General features: G+C 37.5%; 1 protein-coding gene across 4 annotated transcripts in view; it reads left to right on the forward strand.

The window, feature by feature from the left end:
- The window catches only part of NIPBL (NIPBL cohesin loading factor), a 198,715-nt gene that overhangs the window by 162,548 nt on the left and 23,557 nt on the right, over positions 1 to 12,610 (forward strand). For all 4 annotated transcript variants that reach the window (XM_058717695.1, XM_058717686.1, XM_058717704.1 and 1 more), the window contains one exon: positions 11,352 to 11,460. In XM_058717695.1, the coding sequence (XP_058573678.1) occupies positions 11,352 to 11,460 (109 nt within the window). The remainder of the gene's footprint in view (positions 1 to 11,351; positions 11,461 to 12,610) is intronic.

The following is a 12,610-nucleotide window of genomic DNA, read 5'->3' on the forward strand; positions in this document are numbered from 1 at the left end:
AAGAATAATTAGCAAACATGGGGGCACCTGGCTGGCTCAGTTGATAGAGCATGTATCTCTTGATCTCAGGGTCATGAGTTTGAGCCCCATCTTGTGGGTAGAGTTTAAAAAAAATTTTTTTTTTAATTTTTAAATGATTATTATTTTTGAGAGAGAGAGAGAGAGAGTGCAAGCAGGGGAGGGGCACAGAGAGAGACACAGAATCTGAAGCAGTTTCCAGGCTCTGAGCAGTCAGCACAGAGCCCAACACAGGGCTCAAGCCCATGAACCATGAGATCATGACCTGAGCCGAAGTTGGACGCTTAACCGACTGAGCCACCCGAGCACCAAGCCCACCCCTTCTTTTTTTTTTTTTTCTTTTTAAAGAATAATGAGCACCAGGATGCCTGGGTGGCTCATTCCATTCAGCATCTGACTCTTGATTTTGGCTCAGGTCATGATCTCACGGTTTATGGGATTGAGCCCCATGTCGGGCTCTGCACTGGCACCATACAGCCTGCTTGAGATTCTCTCTCTTTCTCTCTCTCTGTGCCCTTCCCTTGCTTGCGTGCTCTCTCTCAAAAAATAAACATTTTTCTAAAAAAGAATTAGCATACTTAACTATTTCCACATGAGCTCATTTACATATTCCATTCTCTTTAGTTTCTGCTATTTCTCATTTTTATTGTTTTTGTGTTGAGTGAGTTTCTTATGTCATTGATTTCCAATTCATGGAAGTTTTTTTTCTTTTTTCTTTCTTTCTTTTTCTTTTTTTTTTTTTTTTAGGGAAACTTAGAGTACTATATGAAACACCTTCAAATTCAGACATGCCCCAAACTCTGTCTACCAACTAAATTTTGTTAGTATGCTATGTATACACACACTTTAAATATATGCAGATTTGTTCCCTATAATTTATAACCTTTAATGAATTCATAGTTTTAAAACTTTTAATGATTCCATAGGTTTTTGTCATTTTTCAATAGCACATAAAAGAAAAATTTCTATCATGGAAGTCCTTAGATAGGTAGATAGATTTTTTTTTTTTTTTTTTCTAAACAGTAGTCCATTTAGTTTAAACCACTATGACAGGGTACACAGAAATTGAATTGATTTTCTAGTACCACTCAATGGTCCTTTTTTAGTTTATAAGAAAATATAAGCAATGAAAAACCTTGAATAACCCATATTTCATGCATTCCTGGCCTTTGTAATCTAAAATGAGATCTCCTTAAAGTTTACAGTCAAATACTTTAACAACCAATGGATGATTAGGAAAACTAATATATTCATATAATTTAATAGTACTCCACATCATAAAGGAACAGACTACTGAAGCATACAGCAACTTAGATGAATAATGAAAACATTACACAGAGTAAAGAAGACTTACACATAAGAGTCATATTCTGATTCCATTTATATGAAGTTCTAGGAGAGGCTAAAACTCATCTATATTGGAAAAACTCAAAGGAGTCATTTCAGAGGGCCAGGAATTGACATGGAAGGGACATGTATTGGGTTCTCCAGAGAAGGAGAACCAATAGAATACTGAGAGGAGGAGAGAGAAAAGGATTTATTATAAGGAATTGGCTCATTCAGTTATGGAGGCTGTCTGCAAGCTGGAGGTTTAGAACAGCCCCTGGGTATAGTTTAGTTTGTATCTGAAGGCCTGAACCAGGGTAGCTGATGGTATAAATCCCAATTTGAGTGCAAGAGGAGACTGATGTCCCAACTCAGGTAGTCAGAGAATGGTTGATTTCCTCCTTTGTCTACCTTGTGTTCTATTCAGGCCCTCAGCCGATTGTGTGATGACCACCCACATTGGAGAGGGTGATCTGCTTTACTGAGTCCACGAATTCAGGTGCAAATCGCATCTAGAAACACCCTCACCAGTACTCAGAATTTTTTTTTAAACCCAGAAGTGATGTTTAACCAAATAATCAGGTATCCCTTGACCTAGTCAAGTTGACACATAAAATTAACTATCACACATCCCCTTTGTCAACATGGCACCTGTGTATATCTCTTTAAACCATACTTCATTTCCAAATAACAATAACGAGATCATAGTTCCATCTAACATGATACAGCTATCCTGCATACAACTGAAAATGCACTAACATCTTTCCCATAAGAAAAAGTAAAGTCCTTGAGTGATGTTTACTCTTCTCCTGATACCCAGTAACTTAAATACTATAATTAACAACACTTAACTACTATGATATGAAGTCTATACTTTTTATGTCATATGGTAGGGGAATAAAAGGGGAGAAAAAGTGAGCAGTGGGAGGGAGCCATGGTGTCAGACTGGGGTAAAAAAAGGCGGGGGAGGGGGCGTTATTTGCTCTTTCTCCACTCCTCTTCTCTTCTCCTCTGTCTCTGGACACACACACACACACACAGACACTATTCATAACAAAATAAGTAGGAAATGCTTATGACAATTAAAATTCTCGCTTCTGTACCTTGTAATGTGGTCATAGCTGCCTTCTTCTACTGCCTACTCTCTGTATTCCCTTTGCCTTCAACAAGTACCTCACCTGGTCTTCATTATGGTGGGGTGACCCATACCTTCATTCATGAAGGGACTGTACCATTAGTAGTCCTGCCTGAATTGGGTTGTTATAGTTTTCCATTGACTTTAATCACAGAAGATGGTAATTCTAAGAGTTGTCCTAAAGGATCTCCTGTATTCCAGACAGACTCTTCCTTACTTCCATTATAGAGTATTAGTCCAGTCTCTCCTTGGTAGTCAGGATCAGTCACTCCAGATAGTACCCTAATTCCTTTCTTTGTTGATTCAGAGGAATGAGGAGCCCAAAGTAGTTGTGTCACAGTCTTGACTTCCAGTTCAGTGGGATTATTGTTGTGTTTCCCGGTAGAAGCTCCTTTTGGAGCTAAGACCTATAGGTCAGCAAAGCATAAAGTTGCCAGAAGTGAAAATTTTGCTAGTGGGTCACTAGGAGTTAATTGTGAGTGATGCCCCTCCCATTTCCACCCCTTGAAAATTCCTAGACTGTGAATCCTGGTAATGGGCTAAAGAGCGCCATATATTGGATGCTGATTCAGAGCATATAGAGCCTCCTGTAGAATCTTGCCTCATCCATGCAAGATATTGCCACCTATCTGGTGCTATACCTGAGTCTTGAAAAGGCCATTCCATGTTCTATCAAGCCAGCTCCTTGATTGATAAAAAGTAATGCTGTGTAGAATACCATGACAGTGGATAAGGCATTCTAATACAGCTACAAGTGGTAGTTTTGGCAGAAGCACTGCATGAAGAGAAGGCAAATCTGTATCCATTGTAAGCATCTGTTCCAGTAAGAACAAAATGCTGCCCCTTCCATTATGGAAATCTACCAGTGTAATCAACGTGCTTACAAAGTAACTGACTGTTCATCCAGGGAATGGTTCAGTGGTTCCACATCAGGGATTTGGTGTTGGTCTCTACTGCTGACAGATTGGCACTCAGCAGTGGCCATGGGCCAGCCACATTGGCCTTCCCGAATAGAAATCTGTGTTCCTGAATCCATGTGTAACCACCATCCCTGCCACCATGGACAGTTTGTTCATGAGTGCATTGAGCAAGAACAAGAGTAGTTGGGGAGAGAGGCTGATATCCTCAGAGAAGGTACCTACAGAATGGAGTCCTCCAGTCCACTTGATTATTTAAATCCTCCTCTGCTGAGGTCATCTTTTGGTGAACATTCGTGTGGGACATAAATATCCTTATATTTTGTATGCATTCAGAGATATCTATCCACATGCCTCTTTCCTAAATTTCCTTGTCACTAACTTTCTAATCACCTTCCTTCCAAGTCCCTAACCATCCAGCCAAACCATTGGCCATAGCCCATGAACCAATATGTAATCACATATCTGGTCATTCCTTCTTCCAAGCAAAGTGAATAGCCAGGTACACTGCTCGTAGTTCTGTTCATTGGGGGAATTTCTCTTCACCACTGTCCTTCAAGGATGTCCCAGACAGAGGCGATGGTGCTACAAAATGTCCACTTTGGAATGGTCCTACATATTGTGCAGACCCATTTATAAACCAGGCCTAAGTCTTCTCTTCTTTGTGAGTTGATCTCCGGGAACTCCCCATGAAGCCATAGGTACAGGCTGGAAGAGAGAAAGGCAGTATAGCAGGAATAGGGAACCCATAGACATTTGGGCTGCTTCTTCCTGTAATTTACTTATACCCTTTAGATGTGCTCTCACCCAGTCACATATATACCACTTCCGTTTGATGCTGCTGCTGTGCATACCCAATTTTATGTCTTGGTGAGTCAGGTAATACCCAGTTCATGATGGGCAACTCAGATCACATGGTAATTTGGTGGCTCATGGCTAAGCATTCAGTATCTGCTAAGGCCCAGTAGAGGCCAAGAGCTCTTTTTCAAAAGGAGAGTAGTTATTCATGGAGGACAATAATGCTTTGCTCCAAAATCCTGAGGGCTTGTACTGCATGCAGTCCACCTATGGGGTCCTGCCAGAGACTTGAAACAGTATCCCTATCTGCCACTGACACTTAAAGTACCATTGGATCCATTGGATCATCTGACCCATGCTGCAGAGCAACTTGCATAGCAGCCTGGATCTCTTGCACAGCCTTATTCTGTTCTGGGCAGCACAGGCAGCATCTTGGGTCACGCAGTAAATGAGCCAGAGTAATACACCCAAATGAGGAATTTGTTGCCTCCAACTCCAAAGCCCACTAGCCATTGTGCCTCTTTTTTTTGGTTATATATAGGAGACGCCAGATGCAACAACTTATCCTTCACTTTAGAAGGGATAGCTTAACAGAGCCCACACCACTAGGACCCCAGCAATTTCACTGAAATAGAAGACCCCTGAATTTTGTTGGATTTATTTCCCTACCCTCTGACACATACAAGTCTTATCAGTAAGTCTAGAGTGGTTGCTATTTTTTGCTCACCAAGTATAGTCAGCATAATATCATCAATGTAATGAACCACTGTGATAATCTTATTAAAGGGAAAGGTAATCAAGATCCTGCAAACTGAATTATAACATAGGACTGGAGAGTTAATATACGCCCGAGGTAGGGCAGTGCAGTGTATTGCTGGCCTTGCCTGCTGATAGCAAAGTGCTTCTGGTGGGCTTTGATGGGGATGGAGAAAAAAGCATCTGCCAAAAGGTGCCAGGTAACCAAAGAATGTATTAATTTGCTCAAGTAATAATACCTTATCTGGTACAGCAGCTGCAGTTGGAATCACTACCCGTTAAGCTTATGCGAATCCACTGTCATTCCCCAAGATCCATCTGTCTACTGCCCAGGCCGAATGAGCGAGCTGAATGAGAATCTGGTGGGAATTATCATCCTTGCATCCTTCCAGTCTTTGATGATAGCACTAATCTCAATAGTCCCTGGTGTAATGTAGTATTTTGACTTACTATTTTCCTGGTTCATGGTTTCCACTTGGCCTTTCCCACTGTAATAACCCTCACTACACAGATCAAAGAACCAATGTAGGAATTCTGTCAACTGCTGAGTATATTTATTCCAATTTTGTGTTTTGGTGCTTGGAAATAATCATAAGATGAGTTTGGGGATCCAGTGGACTCACTCTGGAACAGACAAAAGTTGTACCTCCATTGACCACCAGACCTCTAACCACCCACCCTTCACTCTGAGCCACAGCGATCTTTAGGGTCTCTTGGAATTAGTGTCAGTTCAGAACCAGCATCTAATAATCCCTAAAAGGTCTGATAATTTCCTTTTCTTCAATGTACAGTTAACCTGATAAAGGACCATAGGTCCTTTTGGGGAAAGTTGGGGAAAAGATTAGCAGTATATTTTCCATAGAGTATGGGGCTCCTTCCTCAAGAGGATTTCTCAGAGAATACTATGGACTGAATGTTTATATGTCTCCAAACTTCATATGTTGAAGCTTAATCCCTAGTGTGATATTAGGAAGTGGAGCTTTTGAGAGATCATTAGGTAATGAGGGTGGAGCCAGCATGAATCAGAATAGTACCCTCCTAAGAAGAGACACAAGAGAGATCTGTCTGCTCTCTGCCAAATGAGGACATAAGAAGACAGCCATCTGCAAGCCAGAATGAGGATCTTCATCGGAATATGCTGGCACCTTGATTCCAGAACTATGAGAAATAAATTTCTGTTGAAGTCACCTAGTATGTGGTATTTGTTATAGCAGCAAAGACAGAAATTGGAAGCTAAGACCAAGCTAAGACAGAAATTGGAACCAAAAGTAAGATGCTGCTGAAACAAATAATGTGAAAGTGGCTTTGGAATTGGGTAATCAGTAGAGACTAGCAAAGTTTTGAGGTGCATGCTAGAAGAAGCTGATACCGCTATGAAGAGATTTAAAGGCAGTTCTGATGAGGGCTCAGAGAGAAAAGCTGTGGGGAAAGCTTTTGTCTTCTTAGAGAATAAATACAATCTTGTACAGAATGTTGGTAGAAATATGGACAGTAAAGGCCATTTTGATAAGGTCTCAGGTAGAAATGAGGAACTTGCTATTGGACAACAGAGAAAAGGCAGTCCTTGTTATAAAGAGGCAAGGAACTTGGCTGAGCTGTGTTCTTGTTCTAGTGTTTTGTGAAAGGTAGAACTTCAAGCATGAAATTGGATATTTAGCTGAGGAGATTTCTAAGTAAAGTGTTTAAGGAGCAGTTTCATTTCTGTTTATAATCAAATACCGTCTCTGTCTCTGTCAACCAGTGAATGGATAAAAATAATGATATAGCCTCACAATTTAATAGTATTCACATCGTAAAGAAACAAACTGATGATACATACAACTTGAGCACAATAAAAATATTATGCAGAGTGAAGGAAGCCTTACACAGAACAGTACATATTCTGATTCCATCTATATGAAGTTCTAGGAGAGGCAAAATTAATCTGTATCTGAAAAACTCAGAAGAGCGATTGCTGGGTTCAGAGATTGACTGGAAAGTAACATGAAGGAACTTTCTTTTTTTCTTTCTCTCTCTCTCTCTCTCTCTCTCTCTCTCTCTCTCTTTCTCTCTTTCTTGCTTTCCTTTTTAATGTTTTATTTATTTTTCAGTGAGACAGAGAGGGAGTGGGGGAGGGGCAGAGAGAGAGGGAGACGCAGCAAAGCAGGCTCTAGGCTCCAGACTGTCAGCATAGAGCCCTATGTGGGGCTCAACCCCATGAACTGTGAGATCATGACCTGAGCCGAAGTCAGGCGCATAACTGACTGAGCCACCCAGGTGCCCCAACATGAGGGAATTTTCAGGGATAATGGTAATGGTCTATATTAGTGGTTCTAAAAGTTACTGAGATTACCTGCAACTTGTTAGAAATATGAGTTCTAAGGCTTTACCTCAATAACTCTAAGGTGGGCCCATCATTCTGTGTTTTAATGGTCTCTCCAGATGATTCTGATATAAGCTAAAGATGTAGATCACTGTTCTGTTTGTTTTTTTTTTGTTTTTTTTTTTTTTTTTAAGTAAGCTTCACACCTAGCATGGAACCCAGCATAGGGCTTGAACTCACAATCCTGAGATCAAGACCTTAGCTGAGATCAAGAGTTGGACACATAACCAACTGAACCACCCAGGCGCCCCTTTTAATGTTTTTTGTTTTTTTATGATCTGTATCCTGATAGGAGTTTGAGTTGTAATGATGAATGCACTTAACAAAACTGAGCGAATATATGTCATTTCATGTAAATTTTATCTCGAAAGGGAAAAGGAGGGGGGGAGTATATTGTCTATAATTTACTTCGCAATGTATCAAAAATAAGATGTATAAAGATGTGTGTATGTACACACATCTTTTTATGTATATACATTTATGCATGTGTAAGTGTAATGCTGGTTTAACATCAGTGTGTGTGTGTGATTTAACACTAAAGAAGAAGAAATAAGTAGTTATTTCAGGGACACAGGGAAATTTTTTGATAAAATTTAATGCCTTTGAATGATAACTTCCAATAAGCTAGGAATAAAATATGACGGAGTAACTACAAACTAAAATGAAAATCATGCAAAATGGAAAAATGTTCAGAGAGATCTCATAAAAAAAGAAAAAAAAAATAGTCATGAGGGGCCCCTGGCTGGCTCAGTAGAGCATGTGGCTCTTGATCTCAGGGTCATGAGTTCGAGCCCCACATTGGGTGTGGAGCCTGCTTAAAAAAAAGAAGAATACCATAAAAAATGAAAAAGAAAGGAAAAAATAGTCATAAATATGTTGAGATGATTGTAAAATATATGTGGAAAAGCAAAGAACTGAAGACAGTTGTCATGTCTGAAAGTGCAGGAGCACTACCTTGCCTTACAAAATATAAGGACTTAGTTTTAAGGATATAGTAGTTAAGATAGTGTGGTACTAAATGGACCAAAGGAACAAGATGCAGAGCCCAGAAATCAGCCTCCACATAGAAGGGGTATACTCACTATAAAACAAGTGGCACTGCAGTTAATGGGGGGAAAGATAGACTTATCAGTAAATAGGGCTGGGAAAATTGGCTTATCCATAAGGAATTTTTTTTTTTTTTTAGATAGAACTACCTTATGACCCAGCAGTTGTACTGCTAGGAATTTATCCAAAATATACAGAAATGCTGATTTGAAGGGGCCCATGTACCCCAGTGTTTTATAGCAGCACTATCAACAGTCACCAAATTATGGAAAGAGCCCAAATGTCCATTAACTGACGAATGGATAAAGAAGATGCGGTGTGTACACACGCACACACGCACGCGCACACACAATGGAATACTACTTGGTGATGAAAAAGAATGAAATCTTGCCATTTGCAACAACATGGGTGGAACTGGAGGATACTATGCTAAGCAAAATAGTCAGAGAAAGACAGATATATGATTTCACTCGTGGAATTTGAGAATCTCAACAGATGATCATAAGGGAAGGAAAAATAAGATAAAAACAGAGAGGGAGGCAAACCATTAAGAGACTCTTAAATATAAAGAACAAACAGGATTGCTGGGCAGGGGTGTTGAATGGATAACAGGCGTTACTGAGGATACTTTTTGAGTGCCGGGTGTCATATGTAAGAGATGAATCACTGGGTTCTATTTCCGAAGCCAAAACTACACTGTATGTTAACTAACCTGAATATAAATTAAAAAAGAAAGAACTGATTGCTACTTTAACTCAGTAATCACATCATATAGATTAAAGAAAATCTTTAAAACTTTTAGAAGAAAATATATGTGAATATATTTTTGACCTTTCTGTAGGGAAAGATTTCTAAAGGATTTCTTAAACAAGTTCCAAAACCATTAACCTTAAAAGATTGATGAATTTCATTGCATTAGAATGAAGTATAATTTTTTAATCAAAAGACATCTTAACACAAGTCACAAACTAGGAAATGATATTTGATACACATGTGTAAGAAAGGATCCTTAGAGTATGTGAAGAACTCCTCTCCTACAAATCAACATAATTTTCCAAGTAGGAAAATAGGTAAAAGTCATGATTAAGCATTTCATACAAGAAATAGCATATATGGCCTATAGGGTGTTCAACCTCATTATTAATATGGGAAATACAAATCAGTACTATATCTTACACCCATTTCATTGGCAAAAATTGAGAAATCAGGTGATAACAAATGATGGAGAAGAGATGGATTAAACAATATCTCTTTACTACTAACTGAGAAAATACAACCAAATTGAAAAAATATAGCATTATTTCATAAAGTTAACATTTATATATCCTGTGACCTAGCAGTTCCACTTGAAGGTATATACCCAAGAAAACCTCGCATATGTGTGCCAGGAGACAGATAAAAAGAGTGCTCGTGCCACTAAAAAAGTGTAATTAACCTGTCTTCAGAATAGATCAATTAATTGCAATATTGACACACAGTAGCTGTTGTATAGCAGTTCAGATGAATAAAATGTAGTCATTTGCAACAACCTGGATTACAGTTAGGGACATAATGTTGAGTGAACAAGGCAAGACTGCAGAAGACTACGTCCACTATAATAACCTTTTAGAAAGTTGAAAATGAAGCAAAATTATGAACAGTGTACAGCTAACACCATTTTTTAAGCAAAAAAAAGTTATAAAATTCCTGATAATGATTACCTTGAAGTGAAACAGAAAGATGGAATAAGGGAAAGGGGAGTGCATTGGGAAATAAAGGTTTATGGAAATGTTCTTGAGTTGGGTTCACAGTAAGTAAATCAATTAAAATGGCACATAGCAATATGTATTTATACTATTGTGTACACTTTATATCTTGGAGAGGAAAAAACAAGAGGGGATTATTTTCTGCTCCTGCCTGGAAGAGGCTAGCATGCAGTTTTAATAGCTGCTTAAGGAATTGAGTTATAGAGCAGGACAAGGAGAATTTGCCGTACAGAGAAAAAACTAAAAATTGAAATTTTCTTTATTTCTTTAAATTGAAGAGGATGAGGGCAGTGTATGCATTATGTTATTCTGATTGCTGTCAACTGTTTTAATCATTCATGCATCTTGTAGTGAAGGTTTAAACTTGAGCTTTCCAATATTAGCCACATGTGTTTTTTAAACTTAATTTGAATTTTTATTTGTATTTAATTTTAACTCCTCAGGCGTACTAGCCACATTTCATGTGTTCAGTAGCTGCATTTGTCTTGTGGCAACCATATTGGACAGCACAGATACAGAACATTTCCATCATTGCAGCAAGTTATATTGGACAGCACTGGAACTCTTCATGAAAATCACATATACACTTCAACTTCTTTATAGCCCAAAGTTGTATTTGCTAATCTGTATTAAGAAAACATATACCTTAGATGACTTTACAACTGACCTGTGATTGTAAAAGTTTGAATTGGTTTTACTTTTTGGCCATAGTTAGACCGATCTTTTCTCCTCATCTCATCATTCCCAACACTTTTCTAACATTGTTTATTAATAGTTTGGCAAAGGATAATACAGAAAAGAAATCTAGCCTATGTTTTATAATTTCAAAATTTAAGATGCAATTCAGATGAAGTTATAATTATATAGAAAGTATAATTAACTCTTACTTTTTTGAGATATCAAAGGATTTGAAATAATGAGGAATAGAATTCTATTTCTTTAAAATATTTCAACTAGCATTGGGCATTAAGGAAGGTCACCTTTCTCATTTCTCTCATATCGTACCTCAGTTCCTACACACAGCAATTTAAATACTCCATACTAACATCGCTTGAAAGTATTTATAAATTACTGGTTTATAAGATATTTAAAACATTTGCTATATATTTTTGTTTATTTGCATTTTCCATATTGTTAATGACAAATTGAAAAGCTTATTACTTATGGACACATTTAATGCGTTTATATTATTATTGCCTAATGAATAATTATACTGGGATTTTTTTTTTATATATATACATATATAGTTGTTGAAGTCCGAAGAGGATTCCTCATATAAACCTGTGAAGAAAGCTTGTACTCAACTTGTTGATAACCTAGTTGAGCACATTCTTAAATATGAGGAATCTCTAGCTGGTAAGACATTTTATATATTGGTCATTAAGTTGATTTTATAAGATATTTTAAAATACTTTGGGCACATTTCTCAATTTTGCCTCTGGTTCTGCTTAGCCTAATAATTAACTACTTCACTTTTAAATGAAGGTGGGTTTTTTTTGTTTGTTTGGTTGGTTTTTTTTTGTGTTGTTGTTCATTTGGTGTTACATCCTAGATTATATTGTTTAGGTTAACTAAGATTACCTAGAGCAGTATAATAAAAGCCTAGGCCTCATCTCTTCTACATATCTTTTAGATGTCATGTTGTACAGACGTAAAAGTCCAGGGGCTAATATATATTTAGTTAGTTGCACTCATCCTAAAACTGTTTGGTATCTTTTAAATGATAAAAAACTTTCTCTCAAAATGAAACTGTTTTAACTATTATAAAAATGTTTTTAAAAGATTGTAGTACATTCCTAATATCATTTATAATTGTTATGTAAAATGTGCTTAATCTTGAGCTAGATAAAGCAGCTAATATTTTTTAAATTGACAAATTCCTTAAATGCTTAATATTTTATATTATCTATTACATTATTTAACAGTCACAAATCTGAAGCTATTAATCAGATTATAAGTAAATATATAAAACTGTAAAAGCTATAATTGATAATCTCTCACTTAAAGCACCCAAGACTAACATTACTTCCTATCTCTTAATGTACATTGATGAGGAACAATAGTCAGCCTTGGTCATCCTCCAGAATTGGGGGCCAGTTGCCTCTTGCAGAGGTACCATGATGGCACCTAAGGAAATTGTTGGTATCCTTTATATTTTTATGCCTTTTTTTTTTAACTTTTTTTTTTCATTTTCCATGTGTACCTCTTTTTCTTTTTATCTCCTAGTTCTGTTTCCCTTATTTTTGCCTCTCCTAGATTTTAAGGGTGATACTGTTGTCACTTAATGTTGAAAATTGTTAATCTCTTCTAAAAACTAATTTGCCTCCTAAGAACCATTGTATCTCCTAACTAACAGCATTTTCCTCCCACTGGAGCAGCAGTGGGTTTACCTTTCTGATGTAGCCCTGGTCCAGCTTCTTAATTTGTCACTCCAGTCTTTTAACATTCTTCTCCCGCTGCAGCTTTGCTTTTTTCCCAGTGCCTTCAAACACGGTATCACCTCAGC

The sequence above is a fragment of the Neofelis nebulosa genome, chromosome 1 (genome assembly GCF_028018385.1).
Source record: "Neofelis nebulosa isolate mNeoNeb1 chromosome 1, mNeoNeb1.pri, whole genome shotgun sequence".
Taxonomy (NCBI): domain Eukaryota; kingdom Metazoa; phylum Chordata; class Mammalia; order Carnivora; family Felidae; genus Neofelis; species Neofelis nebulosa.